The sequence below is a fragment of the Amblyomma maculatum genome, chromosome 4 (assembly GCF_055883805.1).
Source record: "Amblyomma maculatum isolate TAMU_Amacu chromosome 4, ASM5588380v1, whole genome shotgun sequence".
Taxonomy (NCBI): Eukaryota; Metazoa; Arthropoda; class Arachnida; order Ixodida; family Ixodidae; genus Amblyomma; species Amblyomma maculatum.
The window spans coordinates 176378639-176402642 of NC_139347.1; the positions used below are offsets into that span (position 1 = coordinate 176378639).

The 24004-nt window shown below is 44.3% G+C and overlaps 2 protein-coding genes across 2 annotated transcripts in view; both read right to left on the reverse strand.

Moving 5' to 3' along the window:
- Positions 1-9015: 9015 nt before the first annotated feature.
- The window catches only part of LOC146193530 (PI-stichotoxin-Hmg3c-like), a 48278-nt gene continuing 33289 nt past the window's right edge, over positions 9016-24004 (reverse strand). The window contains exon 2 of the transcript XR_014706469.1: positions 9016-9247. The gene's annotated coding sequence lies outside the window, so the exon portion shown is untranslated. The remainder of the gene's footprint in view (positions 9248-24004) is intronic.
- On the reverse strand, positions 10125-11744 carry LOC146193531 (kunitz-type serine protease inhibitor 6-like). The gene is made up of 3 exons (XM_084602790.1): positions 11564-11744; positions 11389-11436; positions 10125-10512 (listed from the first exon to the last, which is right to left on the reverse strand). Exons 1-3 carry the CDS (start codon positions 11691-11693, stop codon positions 10301-10303), a joined length of 390 nt encoding a protein of 129 aa, XP_084458916.1. The 5' UTR covers positions 11694-11744; the 3' UTR covers positions 10125-10300.

Genomic DNA, 24004 nt, shown 5'->3' on the forward strand with positions numbered 1-24004 from the left:
AATGTAATACGGTACCAGTGACGATAACTTGCAGCGACAGAAGCAGTGACTCCCTGGCGGCAGGTCAGCCTAGGATCTACACAAAAGCTAATGTGTGTACCTGAGCAGCTCTGAGTTAGGTGGCATCCCAAGCAAGCTGTTCACAAACCCACTTGTCGTTTTTCTTTAGGTGAGCAAATGCGGCGGCACCTTTTGTTTGCTGCCGTTTCCAGTGCGTGTGTGCAGTGTTGTGTGGTCTATATGCAATGATGTTACTGCTACTTGCTGATGATATAGAAACCGACCCCGGACCAGGCATAACGCAACTAATGAAACAACTACAGATCATAGCCAGTGGCCTGAAAAAAAAAATTAAAGAAGAGTTACATTTATTCAGGCTCAAAGCTAAACACCTCTATCTTTCGTAGCAAGCATCAACATGTGCGCAGAAAATTGATAACTAAAAGGAAGTAATAACAAAAATCGAAATAACAATAGGCGACCTGCGAAATCTTTCATAAGCTCTAATCGAGTAATATGTGGTATTCTGGAGGACGCAGATGAAGACAGTAATTCGGCAGGGAAGACAGTCAACGAGACAGTTGTGAGAGATATCCTAAGCCTCGAACCCTTTATTATTGAAAGAATTCATAGACTGGGTCGATCTTTCGGTGCAAAAAGAGAAGACCGGTCCTACTCACACTGTTTGACTCTCATGACAAATTAAGAATACTAAGAAGCGGTTTCGAGCGGGGGGGGGGGGGGGTAAGTGTCCGGTTATTGAAGTTTACTTCACCGCGGACATGTTATTAAGAAGAAACTGGGGGAATTCGTGAAAGAGTTCAAAGACAACGAAGATAATGTAGGTTTTGTGTTCTATAAGTCATGCACTGAGGGCGAAATTTTTGTTTGGGATGACAAAAAGAGCTGCATAAGGGCAATGGAAACTATACCCAATCCTACGTACTCACGAAAGTACAGCCAACCCGAGGCAATAACCTTACGCCGGCGTTAGCAGCTCAAAATGAAATACCGTTTGTTAAACTAAATGCACGGAGAATCCTAAACCTATCAGATTCAGTTGAAAGCTTGCTTATTGGAATAAAACCAGATATTATGGCTGTGCCTGAAGCTTGGCTACCGCCCAATATGATGGATGTTGAGGTTACACCCCCGAAATACGCAGTAATTCACATTGGCAGAAACACTTGAGATAGCCCTTCTTTTATATAAAAATACCTTTCAATATACTTCATGATACTGAAGGCATAGGGATAATTCATCTTTTCCAAAATGATATTTGGTTCTCATTGTGTTCAGTAGGCTGTGCTTATCGAAAGCCCTCGTATGAACATGACTTCATGCTTTCATTACACCGTTACATGCCACGTCATTTTATAGGAAATAGATTGATATTGCTGGGAGACTTTAACCTTTAAGATACAAGTTGCCCACATTGCAACATCGCTCCTCTTCTTCGGATACTCGTCTAGATATTGCGCTTCAGTTTAGTCTGGCTCAAATCGTTATCCAAAAAAAGAACCGTAAAAGATCGTCGCATGACATACTTGACCCGATATTTCTGAGCGAGTATTTTCTTTTCGATAAACCGAAATAGAATCCCTAGATGGTGTCTCTGACCACACACCACATTTATGTATTGCCCCCCTTTTGTGGTACGTTTTTTTTTTTCTCCGTAACCGTAAGGTAATGTCCTAGATATCACTAAAGCTGATGACACTGTTATCCTGGATCATCGTTCGTTCGAGTACGACTCATTTAACGAAGTTGAATGCGATGACTCTAATGATATTGGTTAATTACGGAACACTTCAAATGATCGTATCACGTTGCATTCAGAAGTTCTTTCAATATACAAAGAAAAAGTAAGAAGGCCATCAACAAATTAAAAATGGGGAGGACCGAGGAATTTTGGATTTCGCTACAGAATAGATATTCAACTTTGGCCGAGGATTATGACCTTACTTTAGAAACAGTGAACAGTAATTTCAGAAATGCCACTTGCTGAGTCCGCGGTAGAAGTAGGCGATAGGATAGTTAGGGGATACCAGTAAACTATTTCAGAAGACGAAATATTTCATTAAGAAACGCAAAATCTGAGAGCTTCTAACTCTACAGAAAGCATAGAACTGTCAGAGAAATCAAAACCGTTCAATAAGCGTAAAGTGGCCGATATAAGGAAGTATAGCACTAGAAAATTGAACCTGCTGTAAAGATTGGGGGAGCCTTAAAGGAGCAAAGAGGAAATCAGGCGTAGGCAAAACTCAGGCGTATGCGCCAAGACACAAGGTATTGCGCAATGTCATCACGAATGTAAAATAGAGAGTCAATGTAGCCAAGCAGTTCTATACTGATCCATATAGTAGCTAAGTAGTCAGGGAAATAGTTAGATAGGCTTAGTTGAAAACAGTCAGACGTTCCACCAGTGACGAATAACGAGGTTAAGAAAGCTTTAGAAACTATGAAAAGAGGGAAAGCAGTTGGGGAGTACCCTGTAACTAGTGATTTGTTCATGGACAGGAAGGTGAGGGGGGTGGGGTTATTTTGCTAGGAAAACTGGCCACCTTATATAGGCAATGCCTTGTTATCGACGACACGGGAACCTTGGAAGAACGCTAACCTTATCTTAATGTATAAAAAAAGGGGAAGCTAAGGACTTGAAAACTTGCAGATTAATCAGCTTTCTATCTTACACATAAGATGTTCACCAAGGTAATCGCTAAAGCATCAAGGCAATCGGACCTCAATCAAGCAAAACATCAAGGATGTTTTCGGACTCTACTATCGATCATATCCATACGATCAACCAGGTGATAGCAAAATGTTCGGAACAAAGCTAGCCCTTATACATAACATTCAATAAGAAAAAGCATTTGACTCAGTAGAAACCTCGGCAGTCATACAAACATTGCAAAATCATGGTGAAGGTGAGTCGCAAGTGAACGTACTGGAAGATAGGTTGCGCAGCAATTGTAGTCCTGCATAAAGAAATTAACAAAATTCTAGTAACGAAAGGTAACAAGCAAGGCGACGCGATGTCCCCAGTACTATTCACAGCTTGCCTAGAGTTGGACTAAGCGTTCAAAGACTTGGAATGGGAGCAGTTAGGGATAAGGGTTGATGGAGAATACTTCAGTAATCTTCGATTCGGTGACTACATAGTCTTGCTAAGTAACTCAGGGGATGAATTGCATAAAATGATAGACGACTTAGAGAGAAATAGCAGAAAGATAGGCTTGAAAATCAATATGCAGAAGACTACGGCAATGATCAGCAGCTTCAGGAGAGAACAGCAGTTCACAATAGGTAGCGAAGCACTTTAAGTGGTATGCGATCGTCTACTTAGGATAGGTAGCGGCCGCAGATCCAGACAATGAAAGGAAACTAACTAGGAAAATAAGATTGGGATGGAGCGTATTTGGCAAGTATTAGCACATTAGGACTAGCAGCTTGCCGGTGTCCTTCAAGAGAAAAGTACAAAACAGTTTCATCTTACCTGTACTCACCTATAGGGCGGAAAAGTGTAGGCTAACGAAAAGGGTTGCACTTAAGTTTAGAACAACCCAGAGATCTATGGGAAGAAAAATGGAAGCTCTAACGATAAGAAATAGTGCTGCGTCTTGGAGGAAGCACACCACGGCAGCCAAGCAGTAGCCGAAAGAGAGGTTTATTGTAATCCGGCCGAGCGTCCCGCTGGCATCGAGTGCCCGCCGCATACACAGTGCAGTTTTTATCGAGATACAAAGCGGTGGCAAGGGGGCGGATACAAGGGGGCGGTACTCCGACGCCGACACGTGTTCATGAGCTGGCTGTTTTCTTATCAGCCAAACTACATTCCACTCTCCCTAGACAATGCAGTCCTTACAGCGTAATTGAAACACTTCAACTGTTGAACAACACTTTAGTAAAGTTCACTGACGCCTCAGGGCTGAGAAGTGCACCGATCCGGGGGACGTCTTTGTCTTGTGGGATAACGAGGCCCCGTGGCGGCTTCGTGGGCGCTTTCTTTGGCAGAATGCCCCGCCTCGTGATTGCAGTCTTCGGGACAGGAGGGCTCTGTCGAGAGTCCTTGCCTTGTGGCAAGCTCCCCTGGGCCGTCCCGGTCTTCTACACTCGTGCTGGCTGCCTGTGTGGTGCGCGGATTGCAGCCTAAGTCTGTGGTGGAGAATTCTGCCATGGTTGCCAGGGGTCAGATACGCCGCTGTAGCCGGGGTCGTCCAGTGCTGTGTTTGGGTCAGCCTCCCTTACGCGAATGTGGTCTTGATGCCTCTTCCATTCCATGACTCCACCTGGCGTCTTCACCTGTAACACATAAGACACTGCTCCCGAGCGGGAGATCACCACAACCTCTAACCATCTTGGGCCTTCTCTAGAGTTTCTGACAAACACTGTGTTACCCTCGGCGAAGGTTCTCCGAAATTCCCTTCGCCTACGAGCCTGTTGGAACTGCTTTTGCTGGACTACTGAATGAGCCTTAGGCTTCAGTAAATCGAGCCGAATTAGAAGGGGTCGCCCTAAGAAAAGTTAGCCGGAGATTGCTGAGTGGTTGCGTGTGGAGTGTTCCTGTACACTAGGAGGAAACTGGCCAGCCTCTGTTCAATGGATCGGCATTTCAAATCTTTGCGGATGGCTTCTTTCATTGTGCGCACAAATCTTTCAGCCAGACCCTTAGTTGGATGGTATGAAGCTGAACGAACATGGGTTATTCAATTCACCTTGAGGAATAACTGAAAATGTTCGCTGCAAAACTGCAGCCCGTTATCGGATACGATGACTTCTGGTAACCCAAAATGGCTGAACAGGTCACGAAGCGTACCGATAATAGCTTCTGCAGAAGTCGAGGGCATGGAGAAAACCTCTGGCCACTTTGAATGGGTGTGTACTACCACCAAAAATTGCGTTGAAGAAACGGGCCAGCAAAGTCGAGGTGGAGCCGGGCCCACGGCCTAGCAGGCCAAGCCCACGGATGAAGGAGAGCTTGGGCAGGCAGCGCTCGTTGCTGCTGGCACGATGCACACGACGGTGCTCTCCAGGCCGGCGTCAATTCCTGGCCACCAGACGTAGCTTCTGGCAACCTTCTTCATCCGCTCCACGCCTGGATGCCCTTCTTGTAGTTCGTCAAAGATGATCTTTTGTAACGAGCGACGAATCACAATGTGCATACCCTAGAATAAACATCCGCCGTTCACTGACAGCTACAGCGTTTTCAGAACAAAGGTTTTCATGCCTTCATCTGTCTCTGGCTGACTCGGCGTAGCGTAGGCTATCGCAACGTTTCTCGAGCAACGTCCGAGCTTGTGATCGGAAATGTTAGCCATCGAAGCGCATAGCAATCGGTTACCTCATCGGCGTCTTCTTTCTCTCCGCTATCGGGCAGTGGTAGACTTGACAGACATATATTATGGTGAGGCTACCAAAAAAAAAAAACATAAAATAATGTGCCTCTGCTCGTGCCACTAGGTATAACAGGCTTAGACGTGACAGACAGTCTGTGTCTATGTTACTTTCTCCTGAGCGATACACTAGGTCGTAACAATAAGCAGACAGCGTGATGGCCCACCTCTGCAAACGCGCAGCCGCAATGCTCGGTATTCCATTATTTATACCAAGGATCGCCTTTAAAGGTTTGTGATCAGTTACTGAGCTGAATTGTCTGCCATAAAGGTAGTAATGAGATTTCTTAATGCCGAAGACTAAAGTCAAGGCTTCGCGCTCTAGCTGGCTGTAGTCCCTCTCACTTGGAGATAACGTGCGTGACGCAAACATGATCGGCCGTCTGGAACCGTTTTGTTCCACCTTCGCTAAAACAGTGCCTATCCCATAGGATAAAACATCACGCATTACCTGAAGCTGGACTTCTGGATCCTAGTGTGTCAACACCAGTGCTTTTGCTAGTAACGCTTTTACTTTTTTAAACGCAATATCGCACTGTTCCCTCCATACGCACGGCGTATTCTTATAGAGCAGCTGATTCAATGGAAATATAACTGTGGACAACTCTGTCAGAAATTTTCCGTAGTACGTTACGATACCGGTGGGGATATGAGCTTCTATAATAGCCTTCACTTTCTCCGGCGTTGCAGAAATTCCCGCTTCACTGATCACGTGGTCCTGAAACTGCAATTGTGGTTTCAAAAATTCGCACTTCTGTGCCTTAATCCGCACGCCCCTTTCTTGTAACCGGAATAGGAGTGATTCTAAGTTCCGAAGCTGTTCCTTTTCGTTTCGTCCCATGACGAGAGTATCATTCAGGTAGCATATTACCCCATTCAGTCCTTTCAACATGTTTTCCATAACATTTTCAAAAAATGGCTGCAGCCGATGCACTCCCGAACGCTAGACGATTTACTGCGAACAACCCTTTGTGCGTATTCATGGTAAAGTACTCGCGGGAGTCCTTGTCCATTACCACTTGCTGGTATGATTCATGTCAATCTTTGAGAAAGCTTGACCACCCGCAAGAGTGGCGAAGATTTCTTCAATCCTTGGTAATGGATAGTTGTCGATGTTTAAATATGGGTTCAACGAAGCATTGTAATCTCCGCATATGCGTACGCTACCATGTTTCTTTACCACTACCACAATTAGTGAGGCGAAATGACTGTTAGACATTTGCTCAACTACACCAAGACCCAACAACTTCTCCAGTTCTTTCTCCACTGCTGCTTTCAATGTGAAAGGAACGCTCCTAGCTTTACAAAACTTTGGCTGTACATCCGGCTTGATGGACAGTTGAGCTTGCTCCCCTTTCTTCTCCAAGTTCATCTACGAACAACTGGGGGTGCCGATCCAAGTCTTCCTTAAGGGTGCGGCGACCTTGTGCATCCATGTGATTGACGCTATTCTAGTCGAGCCGGAGCTGATGCATCCATTCCCTTCCCATGAGAGCACGTCCCTCCTGGCGCAAAATGTGCAGAGGCAGCTGGAGAGACTGACTCCGATGCTTCACATTCGTTGTTACCACCCCTCTGGGCGCACGAACTATTCTGTTTACGTACGCAGCACTACCGAAGCCGAGCGTAACTACATCTGCAGAAAAGAGGAGCGAAAAAGCTGATACGGCATCACCGATACTGCTTCCCTCGCGTCTAGTTATATTTTGAGCGGCATCCCTTGAACACACATTGTGAAACATATCGGTTCTTGCCGCGCTCTGTCCAGCGTTGCCGGGAGCAGTGGCTCTACATCATCCTCTGTCTCGAACGCGCCGAAGCTTTGCCTCCTTCAGTCTTTTCGTTGCGCATCTTGTCCGGTACGTTTCGTAGTGTGCGAATTAGACGTCGGCTGAGAGCGGCACACTTTTTCGATATGACCTACACGATGACATCGGAAACACGTCGCTGTTCCGAAACTGCAGTTATGATTGCGATGACGCGAGCCGCATCTAGAGCATGGCGAGTCTTCTCGTGCGTGGCTGCTCTCTGTAGCAAAATTTTGGAGGCCCTCTTGAGCTCTTCCAGTCGGCCGGCACTCAGTTACATTCTTCGTAGCCGCCTCTACTGATAACGCAATCTCAACTGCCTTTTTTGAATGTCAGTGACGCATCCTCAACCAAACGCCTCTTTTGCATGTCGGCCCTGGCCAAGCCACACATGAACCTGTCTCTCACAGTTCCTTCTAGGTTCGCTCCGAAGTCGCATGTGTCTGCGGATTCCTTGAGGTCTGCCCCGAACTTCGCAATGCTGTCAGTCTCTAATTATATTTTCCGGCGAAACTTTGCTCTTTCTGCGATAACTGATGGCCTGGGTGAAATATGCTCTCGTAAAGCTTTCTGAAGTTTGGACAAGGACTGACTAGCCGGAGTATTAGGTGCGATTAAACTCTTCAATAATTTATACGTCTTCGGACCCACAATACTCAAAAAGGCGCCTACCTTGCTGCCGTCTGGAATGTTATTCACACGCAGGGAAGTATTAATCCTGTCTTCGTATGTTTCCCAATCTGACTGAGATTTATCGAATGGTTCCACTGGCCCAATTGTCACAATCCTGGATGCGTTCGGGTCGCTCAGCAGTGGCTGCTTTACGCTGGCTTTAACTTCAATTTTCACGGCCCCTGTGGAGGCAGTCATCCCATCCTCGTCGCCAGGAGGATGCTGTGTCTTGGAGGAAGCACGCCACGGCAGCCAAGCAGTAACCGAGAGAGAGGTTTATTGTGATCCGGCCGAGAATCCCGATGGCCATCGACTGCCCACGACAAACACAGTGCAGTACGCTTTTATCGTGATACAAAGCGGTGACAAGGGGGCGGATACAAGGGGGCGGCACCCCAACGCCGACACGTGTCCATGAGCTGGCTGTTTTCTTATCAGCCAAACACTACAGAGAGGAAGCCGGCAGAGTGTGTGAGATAAATAATTCAAGTTATAAGCATTCTACAGGAAATCAAGAAGAAATGGGCATGGGCAGGGTGTGTAGTGAGTAGAGAAGACATCCGATCGTCGGTTAGGGTAACAAATTGGGTTCCAAGGGAAGGAAACCGTAGCAGGCCTATTCTTCCTGCTCTACGCTAACCACCGATGATATACATGGGACACCATCCTCCCGTTCTCTGCCAGTAGTGACGAAGACCACTATGTAGCCGAGACAATCTTCTTCGCCGAAGAAGTCAGCTGGCTTGCTCACCTTCGCATCTCAGCCTCACAAGATTGCTCTAAAGCACAGTACGATTCCCACCACCCTCACGTTATATACGAGCCTGGAGATTTGGTTATGCTATCAGCCTATCAGGAAGCGGGGTCTGTTGCAAAAGTTGCAAAAGCTGCTGTGCCACTACGATGGATCATTTGCTGTTCTTGCCCAGCTTAGCGATCTCAATTATCGCATCTCTCGCCTCATCAAAAACGGCCGTAGCTCTGCGAAAAGTTAAGTGAAGGGAAGATGACGTCAACGAAGAAGTGGCTTGTGCTGGGACACGCAAGTGGATACTGCTGGGTCCTCGACGTTTGTCCTCCGACAAATGAAACCTCTCTCGTAACAATATTATGTAGTTTATTGTACAGTGCAAAGTTGAGGAAGGAAGAAATTGCAGGAGGATTGAAGCAGTTCAAGCTATTACGCCGAATCTGACAAGAAACCTCTTATGAGTAGATCTGGCTGTGCTTGATTTCGTAACATTTTATAACCTGTCTTCTTTTCCATTTGAAGCCAAGTTTGGATGTATGGTTCCTACGCGCTGCGAGCTATTTTGTTGCCGCCTTCATCTTAAATACTTGGCGCCCATCATACGGAGTGTAATCACCGGTTTCCTGCATTGGAAAATTAAAGCGCTGCTTAGTAAGATGGACTGTATTTAGAAATTATATTTAGAGGAACCATTTTATGAACACAAAATTGTGAACCGCGTTTTAATGTTATATTAAAGGTCATTTTTCAAACAGATTGTTATTCTTATGTAAAATTTTCCACTATTTTGCTTGTTCTGCCTCTAATTTCACACCATGTTTTCAAGGTAAATGCCCACAAAGAAAATCTTGAACGTCGAACTGCCAGTCAAGATCTGCCGAAATGAAGATGAATGCAGGTTAGTTTAGATATTTTTCTTTTTCTATTGGAAGGCTGGTTGTTCTGTGTCAACTATAATTTATAAAAATTTATTCAGAATAACACTAAGAAAGGGACACTTACGCCATATATCGAAGTTATCTGCGAGAAATGCTACCTTAAGTCTGCCATTGAATGAAAACCGAAAATAAAGTTGCTTTATTTTATTATAGATATTGTTGAATACACGAGTATGGGGCAAAAAGATCAGTGAATAGTTTTGCTGGAGCTCAACAGGCGCCTCCTTATTTTCGCAAGAGCAATTTCAGCGTATTATTGAATTTCCCCTTTAGGTTTACTGCAATGCAGGGGTTGGGAATGAGGCGTCCATCTATGCGCCGTTAGCAATTCGATTTCTGTGTCTCATGCTGATAGTCCCGTGGAAGGTTTGTTCCGCGTTTCGCACCTTCAAATGTGACAGCTTCATTTTCAGAAAATGTGGTGTTTCAGGCCGCATAAAATCTGTTTGGAACAAGTCAGCCCGTTAGGAACTATTCATTTTCTTGTCACATTTAGACCGGCCACGCCCTCTTTCCGCTGCACAAGGTGTCAAATCATGCAAAAAAGAAACAAAGATGCCAGTCGTGTAAATCAGATTTATTAATGTGTCTTCAAAGCTTTACATATTCTACAAGCGGCTTTGTCATCTTTACAACTAAATATTTAGAAAGTACTTGTCAATTCATCTCAACTTGAACATTCCCGATTGAAAACCTATGGCACTCGTAATCAAGAAACAGTAAGTGCAATGTAGGCTTTTATGGGAGCTGGGGCTCGGGCCGCCAAGGGGCCGGAGGGGCGCAGACACGCGTGCATTGGCGCATCGTCTCGAAGTTGTTGCCGTTGCTGTCGCAGCCGCCGTAGATGAATGGCCGGCATTGCTTTGTCTGAGCGTCGTAGTAGAAGCGAGGGAAGGAAGCCATACAAGGACCGGAGTGCGGGGGACGACGGCAAACATCATCCACAGTTGCTGAGGGAAGAAAATTTAAACTATCATAATTGGAGAAAAAAAGTGCTACAAAGACAGGATACAGCGAGATACACAGTTCCAAATGCCCAGACTGTGACATTACTGATTCAGTATCGGTTCATTGGCACGCATGGAGGATACTGGATTATAGCATATCATTATGCAGAACCCCATTCCACCTCGTGTTATAAGGGAGTAATTACTCATTGCATCAACCCAAGCGCAGCCATACGGCTACAAAGGAAAGCTATACAGCTTTCTCAGAAACTTCGTAGTTAAAGAAAAATTCGTCCTGATCCGGGAATCGAACCCGGCACCACCGCCTTTCCGGGGCAGTCGCTCTACCGACTGAGCTTTTTTCTTTTTTTTTCTCTTTAACTACGAAGTTTCTGAGAAAGCTGTATAGCTTTCCTTTGTAGCCGTATGGCTCCGCTTGGGTGGATGCAATGAGTAATTACTCCCTTATTACAAATCTACTCCACCTCTGGGGATTCCCCTAAATATTTGACCGACCTCCGCCTCGTGTTGTGGGCAATTAAAGTTTCATTTTTAGCGCCGTCTGAGCGGAAACTTTCTTTGAACTACTGAGTTTCTTGAGTACACTTATGGAGATCGCTTAAAGATTTAGGCGAAGCAAGTATCTCGCCTAGCTCTATGTTGTTTAAAATTGGCTTCAATGTTCACTTGTCAACAGCACTCCGAAGAACGTCGCCTCCTTATAAGTAATGCAGCAATGCATCATCCTATCAAATTATATCTGGAAATACATCTATGCATACATTAGCAGAGTTTAATTGTAACATTTCTTTCATTTCCTTTTTACGCGCAAAATGGCATGATATTAAGGCCATTTTAACCAAGTACAAATTTACATACCGGGCTGCGCAATGAGCGCCTCTAGAGGTTCTCCGGGCAACGAAATAGCTGCAAAGAGAGAATGAAAGAGGCACGTTTCTAAAATGGGAAAGGCAAATGTGTTGACGTTGCTGAGAAATGAGGAGTTGCTCTCTGATGTGTTTTACTTTCCCATATAAAAAAAGAAAGCACTCACGTTTTTCGGCAGAACAGGTCATTTCGCACTGTCGCTTGGTCTCGTATCGGTTCTGGTTGCCTCCGCAGCCGCTGTAGATGAACGGTTCACACATGCCAGACTGGGCGTTGAACCACCACTTAGGAATCATTGCCTTGCAGGGCCCGGTTTCGTATTTCTGGGCGCAGTTTCCTCCAAAAACAGGTGCTGATGAAAAAAATGAAAGCACTAATTGCACAATTGAAAAAAAAAAAAGATATTAACGAATAATATTGTTAATGTTATTATTATTAGAAATACAAATAATTTTCTATCATACGAAGATAAAGGTATTATCTCTACTATATATACATCTATATATTAAGGCGCAAGCCTTTATTGCCTCATCGTTTTTGTGAGCAAAAGTGTCACGTTTTGGCGGCTTTGATTAGTCGAGACGTGATGACGTCATGGAGGTCTGGACTAATCGCAGAGCACCGCCGCAGTTTGCGAGATATGGCCATATGGCAATTAATGATCAATCACTAATTATCAACAAATATATTTATTAATCACTGTTTATTCACAAACAACGATTAATTTTGTCATAATGAATACTAATCAGTAGTTACTAATTACCTTATAATTAGAAATTAGGTACTGATTACTAATTATTGATTAATTATTACTTACTGATTAGTTTCAGTTCTATAACTAATTAATTCAATACTACTTAATGCCGCGCAGCCGTAAAATCAACCACACAAAAATAAACGTAGAACAACTGCGAAGATACCAGGAGCGCGATCTCTACGCTGCCAAGCAGAATTCACTGAATAAATGCACTCGCAGAACGTCAAGAGTAGTCGCTCGCTCTTCTCGTAGCACCATTCATTGCCACATGCGCAACAGTCGCGTAGCAAACTGTAGCACTCAGGCTTTCGCCTTTATCACTTTAGTCGCCAAAGTGTCTCCCATTTTTTTTTTTTATTGGTAAAAAGAGATGTCTGCTTGGTACTGGTCCTACCATGCTACTTCTGATGGCAGTCACAGAGAAGAGAAGGCGAAGAGAAAATTAACAAAAAAAAGTAGGTGACACACGTGTGCACACAAACAAACACACGCAGATGCGCTTCAAAGATTGGCTTTGAGAAATGTTTTTAAGGCATTTGTAGCTCGCGTAGCCGAAAACCCATTGCACCAAGGACCGAGAACGTGTTCAAGGCGCAGGGCTGTGTCTTTAGTCAAGTCAAAATAATTCACTGTGTCCTGCGATGTGCAATGAACCTTTGGCAGGAGGTTTTCAAATGTTCGAAATCGTCACACACATCACATGTAGAGTAAAAAGGGCTGATAGCTATACTGATTTTATGTATAAAGTAGCTTATGCACGTCACATTCAAGCGAATTCTGTGCAGGCAAATACGCTGGCATCTGCTCAAATTGTGCAGAATTCGGAAGACATGGTTGGGTCTATTTGATGTAGAGGTTTGGTGGTCTATCTCGCACCACAGACAGCGCTACAATTGCCATTATTCAGTGGCTACAAGCCTTGCGTGATCTCTCTGTGCGAATGGGATTAAAATTACTCTTGACGAATCTTCATGTACTAATTTAGCACCGGCGTTGGCGTAGTCATTGCCCGCCATGCCGCTGTAAGAAGGTAAACACTGTACCACCATGCGGTGACGCCGCTCGCAGGCCTCAGTGTGAAGGTTACTTAAGTCAATGATGAGCTGTTCCTGAAATCGTGATGACTTAAGCTATTGTTGTGCAGCGCGACAGTCATTGAAGACAACCCATCGTGCAGGAGGGTTTTGTTTTGTGCTCGTCGCTTGCATTGAAGCAAAAATAAAAATAGTTTCGGTTGTAATTATGTAATCTAAGTGTAATAGTTTACCAGCGGCGTCGGCGTAGTAATTGCCCGCCATGCCGCTGTAAGCACGCAACCACTGCAGCACAATACGGTGACGGATCTCGCAGGCCTCAGTGTGCAGATTATTTAAGTCAATGATGAGCTGTTCCTGAATCCGCGAGGACTTGAGCAACTGTATTGCAGCACGACGATCATTGAAGATAACCCATGGTGCAGGAGGTTTTTGTTCCCTTATGGTTACATTTCATTGAAGCGAAAATAACAATAAATTTGTTTGTAATAATGTCGATGAGTTTCAAATGACCCTTGCTTTTCAACGCGCAACTTGCTTTCCGACATTGTTAAACTGCGGAGTCTCGTATAGAGGAACAAGCCGAGATACGCATAAACTGCCGTTTACGTTGTTGAATTTTTTTTTAGGTAACAGAGACGTTCGCCCATCATTTGACTGCAACTGTCCATCAAGGCAATCTATCAGTGGTGGTACTGATAGAGGCCATACCAAATGCCTAAAAGTGTGCCTCGGAATTATTCAACACTGATTTCCGGATGGCTACATTGAGGCCAGATGCAGCAACATTGAGCCTAAGCCAACGGCTAATACTACTACCGGGTGCAGATATGGCAGGTACTGTTCCGCTAAGCTGATAGCAGTGCTACCAGCCAATACGTAGCACCCAAAGATGTCTAGCTAGCGTAATGGGTCAACATTTGCACGGCATGAGAAATGCGGTCGGTGACACTCCCCATTGTCGCCGACGTCGATTTGAGGGTAGTCTGATGCACGTAGCTGGGAATGTAGCGTTCATTTCGTTATAACAGAATTAGAAGCAGAGAAAAGAGGTCTCGTTAAACAAGTGCAAAAAACGTGCCTCCAACGTTGCGAGAGAGAGTCTCTACCATTTTTGTTTTGCCAGTGAAGACATGCGACATTCTTCTATCAGCATCGCTCATTTGTGCACTCGGTTTAAACTGTTGTATGGCCTTTCATTTTCAATCACAAGTTTTGGTTGTTGGTGTGCATTGATTGGTCTTACTGTCTAGTACAGATTGAGCGGTAAATTTGCTTAGTAGTACTGAGTATCAATGTTATGGCAAATCAAGATTTTAAAAGATTTAGGACATGTAAAAAGTCAACCTTTGTTCTGTATTTTGTAATATGAGATATGCTCTGATTTACTCTAAGATTAGGACCGTAAAACGCCGCGTATCTAATGCATTGCACCAGCTTTCATGCAAATATGTGCGCAAAAAAGTTTGTTTTCTCGCTTTTCCTTTTACACATAGTTACCCCTCCAGTAAAATAATTCAACAGCTCCCCGAAGTGCACGAAGGCGAGGTTTGGCCCGATATTTAAGAGAGCGATTAGCCTGGCAGGTAAGAACCCACTAATAATAGCCGGCGATTTTAATGCCAGACATCGAGAATGGGGTTACACGGCCAGCAGCCCGAAGGGTCAAACGCTGTTGGAAGATTATCACTGAGTCAAACCTCTACATCGCTAACGACATTAGATGCCCGACGAGGGTGGGCAACAGTGTGTCAGCGGACACAAACCCGGACTTGACTCTCTGCCATAGAACTGGCATAGTCAAGTGGACGAACAAGCATCAGGATCTAGGTAGCGACCACTACGTGCTAGAGGTAGAACTAAGTAGGAAAGTGAGCGTTAAGCGCGCTGTGTGTCGGACGGAAACCCAAGTGGATTGGGATAAATTCAGACAGATCAGAGAACGGGAAGAAATTGGAGATATAGAGTGCATTCAAAATTGGGCCACCCAATTAATTACCCATGTCAACGAGGCCACCGAAGAAATTAAAGGCGAAGCTCTGCCTGAAGCGATGGATAGCAGGCTATTCGGCATGTTCAAAAAGAAAGAAGAGCTAACGAAGAAGCTCAAAAAGCAAAAGTGGAACCGCAATCTCAGAAGAGAGATAGCCAGACAAAACGTCGAAATAGAAAAATACGCCCGGAAACTCGAGTCGCAACGTTGGGATAACAAATGCGACGAGATGGAGGGCACCATGAATGGGGCCAGGACGTGGCAACTGCTCAGGTTCATGATAGACCCGACTAAGTCCAAAACGGTCGCCAATATAGAACAGGTCAAGGCGAGGTATAACTTTAAGGGTACGGACAAACAGCTCATTGACAAGCTCAAGTCCATGTACATAGCTCCCTCCGCCACAGCGCATTACAGAGATTACAACGGACCGGCGAACAGCGAGCTTGACGCGTCCATAACAGTGGCAGAAGTCAGAGCGGAGCTGCACGGCCTAAAAAGACGCTCGGCCCCCGGGCCGGACCTCGTTAATAACAAGATGCTCGCAAATCTGGACGACGAATCGATCAATGCCCTAACCAAATATTTAAATCAGGTGTGGGAGAGTGGTCAAGTACCCCAAGAGTGGAAGAGGGTTAAGATCACCTAATCCACAAGCAGGGAAAACCACCGGGCTTGGAGAATCTCCGCCCAATATCACTAACATCCTGCGTAGGCAAACTACTTGAGAAAGTTATTCAGAGGAGGCTAACCAAATACACCGAAGAGAATGATGCGTGGCCGGCTGAATTGGTCGGATTCAGGCCCGGCCTTTGTACGCAAGATACCATGCTCAGACTACATAACGATGTTGTCACAGACTTCAGGAAAAAAAATAAGAAAGCTATTCTAGGCTTAGACCTTAAGAAAGCTTTTGACAACGTCAGTCACGACGCCATTCTCGACGGGCTCGCTGAGCTTAGAGTAGGCGAAAGAACCTACAACTACATTAGATCATTCCTGCGAGACAGGACGGCGATCATCAGCTTTCAGGGCTTATGTTCGGAGGAGTTCCCGCTAGGTAACAGAGGCACTCCGCAGGGGGCTGTGCTCTCACCTTTCCTTTTTAACATCGTAATGAGGAAGCTCCCCAGTAAGCTTGGCCATCTCGATGACTTAAAACTAAGCATTTACGCGGACGATGTGACCGTCTGGATGTGCGAAGGGAGCGACTCGTACATCACATCCAGGCTCCAAGAGGCAGCAGATATAATCAGCTATCACGCAGAGGACGTAGGTCTATGCTGTTCGCCAGAAAAATCGGAGCTCCTGGTAATGACCAGCAGTAGTGGGAAGATAACTCCAGATATCAAAATTAAAGTCAACGGAAACGAAGTCCGGAAAGTAGATGAAATTAGAATATTAGGTATGATTATCAACCGCAGGGGTAGTAACAAAAGCCTAATTAAGAAATTAAAAGATCAGGCGGAGCTCGTAGTCAGAGTATTTAAGAAGACGTCCAACAGAAGGAGTGGTCTCACGGAGGCTAGTAGACTCAGACTCGTACAAGCTTTTGTCACGAGCAGAATGTGCTACGCGACTCCATTCCTAAATATCAACAAGACCGAAGAACACAAATTAAACACCATAATTAGGAGATGCACGAAGTGCGCTCTAGGACTCCCCATAACTACTTCTAACGACATTCTAGAGAAAATGGGGTTGCATAATGAGTGGAAAGAGCTGGCTGTGGCGGTCAGGCTGTCCCAGAGAGAGCGACTCGCAGGAACGGCGGCGGGTAGGCAAATCCTCGGTTGGGTAAACCTACTAGCGCCCGGGGAAGGCGAAAGTGTCAGAGAAAGCATAGATCGAAAAATCAGAAAGCATCTATACGTCTCGCCCATACCGAAGAACATGCACCCCGTAGACGACGAAGGGAGGAGGAAAAGCAGAGCTAAGCACCTCGCTAACAAATTGGACAAACTCCCGCCGGGATCGGTCGCCTACACCGATGCAGCGATCGGGAAAGAAGGCGACGTAACCTCGGTCGCCCTATTGGACACTGGGATCGCCATAGGAATAGAAAGAAATCGAGATCTACCGCCGGTAGAGGCGGAGGAGATTGCAATAGCCATTGCCATTGCACGACCAGGCGTGAAACACGTCATCAGCGATAGCAAAGCGGCGGTTAGAAATTTTAGCAAGGGTAGAGTCAGCAATCGTGCTGCAAAACTTCTGAACGAGTCGTCTCTCGCCGAAAGCGTGACCATAATCTGGACCCCAGCACACGCCGGTCTCGCCGGCAACGAGGCTGCCCACATGCTCGCCCGCTCCTCGCTACCTCGGGGTGCTGCGGACGCCTCCACAACATCTAAAACCAAAGAATGTATAGGTACCTTTAGGGATGTAACCGACAACTTGAAGAAAGACCGGAGGATATATCCGCCACCGGTTAGATCCCTGAGTAAAAAGGAATCGTACGACTGGAGAAGACTCCAAGCTCGAAATTTCTTTTCGCCCCTGTGGAGGAGTTGGACGGGTGCCAGAGGGCGGAAGAGGGACGGTGCATAAACCGAAATTTGTAAATTTTGCAGCCACGTGGCAACATTAGATCATATAATATGGAGATGCGTTCGTGCCCCAGGGCGCAACGCGATTAAAACTAGCGATGAATGGGAGACCACGCTAAGAAGCTCCAACGAAAAAACACAGCGATTCGCCGTCCGCCTGGCGGCCGAGGCTGAAGACCTCTTCTCCTAGACGAGGCCGGGTGTCCTCTGGCCGCGGTGTGACAGACTGCCTCCCCGGACGCCTGCGTGCGGACACGTAGGTGGCTGCTGCGCCATATTCGGTGGAAATAAATGTTCTTCCTCCTCCTCCTCCTCCTCCTCCTCAACAATTATATATATGCATGCTTCAGCAGTGCCTTAATAAGAGCTTCAATGCTTTCGCACAACTGCGCAACATGGCAATATAATTACAGCAGAGTAAATGACCATTGTACATACCAGGCAGTACGCTGAGCGCCAGTCGAGGCTCTCCGGGCCAGAAAATTGCTGGGAATATAGCAAAAAATATAATTCAAGAAAATAAGTAATGCAAACGAAAAGAGTCTGTCATCAAAATGCTTGGGTGATGCGATCATTAAAACAAAAGTTTCCAAAATCGAAGAATGAAAATTTTACTAGACTTCTTCCCACTTAGTCTCCTTTAATGCATTAGCTCATCTGGAATTAATTTCGAAAGGATCAGTATCACAAAATGTTTTCTGCCACCTATATATTAAGCAAATTTAGCAAAAAGGATGTCATAAGTGTAAAATTTAGCTTCGGCATCCTGAAAACATGGCATGGAGTTCGTTGTAAAGAACGGAAACCATACCTTCACGTACGCAGCATTGAAAATTGCTGCTATAGAACCAGCAGTTAATGATCATGAAAGAAAAAATAAATATTGGACACCTTGAAAATATTGAAAACATATTTTTTCGTTTATATTACTTTGACCCAATATTTAAACTTTTCCGCGATTCCCGAACGCTAAACTAACAAAGTCGAGTCTATGTTCAACGGCATCTGAAGTTTCAGTTTTGCAATAAGCCCTCACGTTTTTCGGCAGAACAGGTCATTTCGCACTGTTGCTTAGTCTCGTATCGGTTCTGGTTGCCTCCGCAGCCGCCGTAGATGAACGGTTCACACTTGCCAGACTGGGCGTTGAACCACCACATAGGAAACATTGCCATGCATGATCCGGTTTCATATTTCTGGTCGCAGTTTCCTCCGAAAACAGGTGCTGATAAAAAAATCAGAGCAATATTTGCACAATTAAAAAATAATAAGGATATTAAAGAATATCATTATTGATATTATTATTATTAAAATACAAATAATATTTCTATCATACGAAGCTAAAGGTACTTTCTGCACCAGGACAAAGCCAATTCTATTCTGTTTAAGCCCCACAGATTTTATTAATAACTTAGCATTGAACTCCAGGTCGGTAAGAGCTTTTTTTGTAACTATTCTCCGAAACTTATTACCTGCGTAGTTCCTTGTAATTAGCGAAGTCCGCCCGAGAGAGAGAGATATATATATATTAAGGCGAAAGCATTTATTGCCTCAACGTTGTCGTCAGCAAAAGTGTCACGCTTTGGCAGCTCTGATTGGTCTAGACGGGATGACGTCATGGAGGTCTGGACCAATCACAGAGCACCACCGTAGTATGCGCTAACGCACGTCTTATATGGCCATATGACAATAAAATATAAATTAAATATTAGTAACAAATTATTTATTTACGAATCACTGTTTGTTTATAAAGCACATATAAATAAATATATAATGAGTACTAATCACAAGTTACTAATTATTAACTGGTGAGTAATTATTTATTGAATATTATTTACTAATTATTTCCAGTTCCATACATAATTATTCATTAGTACTTAATGCCGCGCCACCGATAAAATCAACCACACAACAACAAATGTAGTAAAACTGCGAAGATACAAGGAGCGCGATCTGGTTGCTGCCAAGCAGAATTCACTGCATAATTGCACTCGCAGAATGTGAAAGAGTAGTCGCCCGCTTTGCTCGTAGCAATATTCATTGCTATATGCGCAACAGTTGCGTAGCAGTCTGTAGCACTCAAGCTTTCGCCTGTCATCTCTTTAGTCGCCAAGGTGTCCTCGAATTTTTTTGAATGGTAAAAGGTAAATAAGTCTGCCTGGTACTGGTCCTAGCATGCTACTCCTGACGTGGGTGACAGAGAAGAGAAGGCGAAGGGGAAAATGAACGAAAGAAACAACAGCAAGAAAGTTTGTGACACGCTCTCACACACACAAACACGCAGATGAGCTTCAAATAGTCGCTATCAACCCTGTGTCTTTGAAAAATGTTATTAAGGCCTTTGTAGCTCGCGTAGCCGAAGACCCATTAAACCAAGGACCGAGAACGCTTTGAAGGCGCAGGGCGGTGTCATTAGTCAAGTCAAAATAATTCACTGTGTCCTGCGATGTGCCATGAACCTTTGGCAGGAGGTTGTCAAATGTTCGAAATCGTCCCACACATCACATGTAGAGTAAAAAGGGCTGCAAGCTATACTGATTTTATGTATAAAGTAGCTTATGCACGTCACATTCAAGCGAATTCTGTGCCGGCAAATACGATGGCATCTGCTCAAATTGTGTAGAATTCGGATCTATTTGATGTAGAGGTCGGTATTGGTGATCTAGGTCGCACCAAAGAGAGCGCTACAATTGCCATTATTCAGTGGCTACAAGTCTTGCGGGATCTCTCTGTGCGAATGGGATTAGAATTACTCTTGACGAATCTTCATGTACTAACTTAGCACCGGCGTCGGCGTAGTCATTGCCCGCCATGCCGCTGTAAGAAGGTAAACACTGTACCACCATGCGGTGACGCCGCTCGCAGGCCTCACTGTGAAGGTTACTTAAGTCTATGATGAGCTGTTCCTGAAATCGTGATGACTTAAGCAATTGTTGTGCAGCGCGACAATCATTGAGGACAACCCGTGGTTCAGGAGGGCTTTGTTCGGTGATGGTCGCATTGCACTGAGTCGAAAATAAAAATAACTTCGGTTGTAATTAGGTCAATCAGTTTTGAATGACCCTTACTTTTCAACGAGCAACCTGGTTTCAGAGATGGTTAAATTGGGGAATCTCGTATTGAGAGACAAGCCTAGATAGGCGTCAACTACCTTTTATGTTGTATAAATTGTTTTCTCTTTATGTAACAGAGATGTTCGCCCATAATTTCACAGCACCTGTCAATTATGGCAACCCATCTGTGCTGGTACTGATAGGTGCAATACCAAAAGCCGAAAAGTGTGCCTCGGAATTATTAAATACTGAGTTCCGGATGGCTACATTGAGGCCCGCTGCCGCAGCATTGTTCATAAGCCAACGGCTAACACAACTACCGGGTGAAGATATGGCAGGTACTGTTCCGCTCAGCTGATGGCATTGCTACCAGCCAATACGTAGCACCAAAACATGTCTAGCTAGCCTATTGACTCAACATTTTCGTGGCATTCTAAATGCGATCGGTGACACTCCCCGGGGTCGCCGATGTCGATTTGAGGGTTGTATGAGGCACGTGGCTGTAAATGTAGCGTTTTGCTTTCGCTATATCAGAATTAGAAGCAGAAGGAGGAGGTCTCGGTAAATAAGAGCAAAAAACATTCCTCCAACGCTGCGAGAGAGAGTTTCCACCATCTTTTTTTGCCAGTGAAAATGTGCGACATTCCCCAATCAGCATCCCTCATTTGTGCACTCGGATTAAACTGTTGTATGGCCTTGCATTTTAAAGAACAAGTTTGGGCTGTTGACGTGTATTGATTGGTCTCACTGCCATGTACAGATTGAGCAGTAAATTGACTTAGTAGTACTGAGTATGAAAGTTATGGCTGATCAAGATTTTAATAGATTTAGGACATCTAAAAAGTCCGCCTTTGTTCTGTATATTTAATGAGATATGCTCTGATTTACTCGAAAATATAGGACCCTAAAACGCCACGTACAAATATATATATATATATATATTGCACCACCTTTCATGCAAATATGTGAAGAAAAATGTTTTTTTCTCCCTTTACACTTTACACACAGTCACATTACACTAAAATAATTCGGCAAAACTATATATGCATGCTTCAGCAGTGCCCTAATAAAAATATTCAATGCTTTCGCACTAGTGCCCAACGTGACAATACAGTTGCAGCACTTTAATGGACCATTGTACATACCAGGCAGTGCACTGAGCGCCAGTCGAGGTTCTCCGGGCCAGGAAATGGCTGTGGATATACCAACAAAATTATTTGAAGAAAATAAGCAATGCAAACGAAATGATTCTGTCATCGAAAAGCTTGGGTGATTCGATCATTTGAACAAAAGTTTCCGAAATCGAAAAATAGAAATTTCTAGACTTTAGACTTCTTCACACTTAATCTCCTTTAATGCATTTTACACAAATGTTTCTGGAAGCATCTCAGCAGGAATGTATTTCAAAATGATCAGTATCACAATGTTTTCTACCACCTATATATTAAGCAAATTTAGCAAAAAAGCAGTCGATGTCATAAAAATAAATGTTAGCTGTGGCATCCTGAAAATATGGCATAACGTTTGTTGTAACGAACGAAAACAGTTTCTTCGCGTACGCAGCATTGAAGACTGCAGCTATTGAAGCAGCCTTTAAAGATTATGAACGAAGAAAGAAGTATTGGGCACCTTGAGAATACTGAAAATGTATTTCTCGTTGATATTACTTTGGCCCAATAATAACACTTTTCCGCGATTCCCGAACGCTAAACTAACAGAGTCGAGTGAATGTTCAACGGCATCATAAGTTTCAGTTTTGCAATAAACACTCACGTTTATCGGCAGAACAGGTCATTTCGCACTGTTGTTTAGTCTCGTATCGGTTCTGGTTGCCTCCGCAGCCACCGTAGATGAACTGTTCACACTTGCCAGACTGGGCGTTGAACCACCACATAGGAATCATTGCCTTGCAGGAACCGGTTTCGTATTTCTGGACGCAGTTTCTTCCGAAAAGAGGTGCTGATGAAGAAATGAAAGCTCTAATTACATTACTGAAAATACCAATATATTTTCAATTATACGAAGCTAACGGCACCATCTGTACCAGGACAAAATAAATTCAGTTCTTTTTAAGCCCTGCAGAGTCATCTATTAGCATACAATTCCCTCATCCCGCCGCTCTTGGAATATGTCGTTATTAATTGGGACCCTTTCACATTAACCAACATTTATAAACTAGAGCGAGTACAGCACAAGGTAGTTAGGTTTTTGTTTAACTCATACGGCCGTGCACCTGTCAGTGAGCTCGTGAAACGCAGCGGATTACACCCAGTTAGTGAGCACAATCTTGTCTGTCGAGAAAAGTTTTTATTTCAACTCATAAAAGGTCACTGTAATATTAATAATTCCAATAATTTTGTTCACTCCTCAGGTTATAACACGAGACAAACGCACGATCTGACAATAACTCCCTTGAATGCGCGAAATAACGACTTTAAATATTCTTTTTTTCCTAGAACAGTTACTGAGTGGAACGATTTTAACAGCGAGACTGTTACTCAGAATAGTGTAGTAATATATGAAAAGTGCCTGCAAAGGTTATGAATTTTATAAATTTGAAGTTGTGTTTATATGCTTGTATTTCATTTTCTCCCCACCCTGCTTTGATCCGTACTGCATCGGAGTATTTATAAATAAATAATTAAAAAAAACATTGGACTCCACGTCGTCCGAAACTTTGTTGTCATCATTCTCCAAACCTTATTATCCGCGCAGTTTGTTGTAAATAAAGCAGTCTTCCCGTGAGAGAGAGAGACAGAGATTTTAATGGTAGCAGGAGATATCTGCCAGGTACTCATCCTAGCATGCTACTGCTGATGTGGCTGAGAAAGAGAAGATGAAGAACAAAATGAAGAAAAATAAACTTTAAAAAGTGGTGAGATACACTTTCACACACAAAACCACGCAGTTTAGTTTCGAAGAGTCTTATCAACCTTGTGTCTTAGAGAATTGTTATTAAGACCTTTGTACCTCGAGTAGCCGAAGACCCATCACACCAAGGAACGAGAACGTGTTCAAGGCGCAGGGCTGTGTTTTTAACCAAGCCTAAATTAACTCGCAATGTCCTGCAATGTGCAATGAACCTTTGGCAGGAGGTTATCAAATGGTCCCACGCATCTCATGTAGAGTCAAGAGGGCTGCTAGCAATACCGAAGTTTCGCATAAAGTAGTTTGTTTGCGCTACATTCAAACGACTTCGTTGGAGGCAATTACGATCGCATCTG

Coding starts and splice junctions, on each gene's coding strand:
- LOC146193531 (XM_084602790.1), bottom strand. CDS start 11,693: ATGATTCCTAAGTGGTGGTTCAACGCCCAGTCTGGCATGTGTGAACCG. Junction 11,437..11,563: donor GACCTGTTCTGCCGAAAAAC/GTGAGTGCTTTC, acceptor CTCTCTTTGCAG/CTATTTCGTTGCCCGGAGAA. Junction 10,513..11,388: donor GGCGCTCATTGCGCAGCCCG/GTATGTAAATTT, acceptor TTCTTCCCTCAG/CAACTGTGGATGATGTTTGC.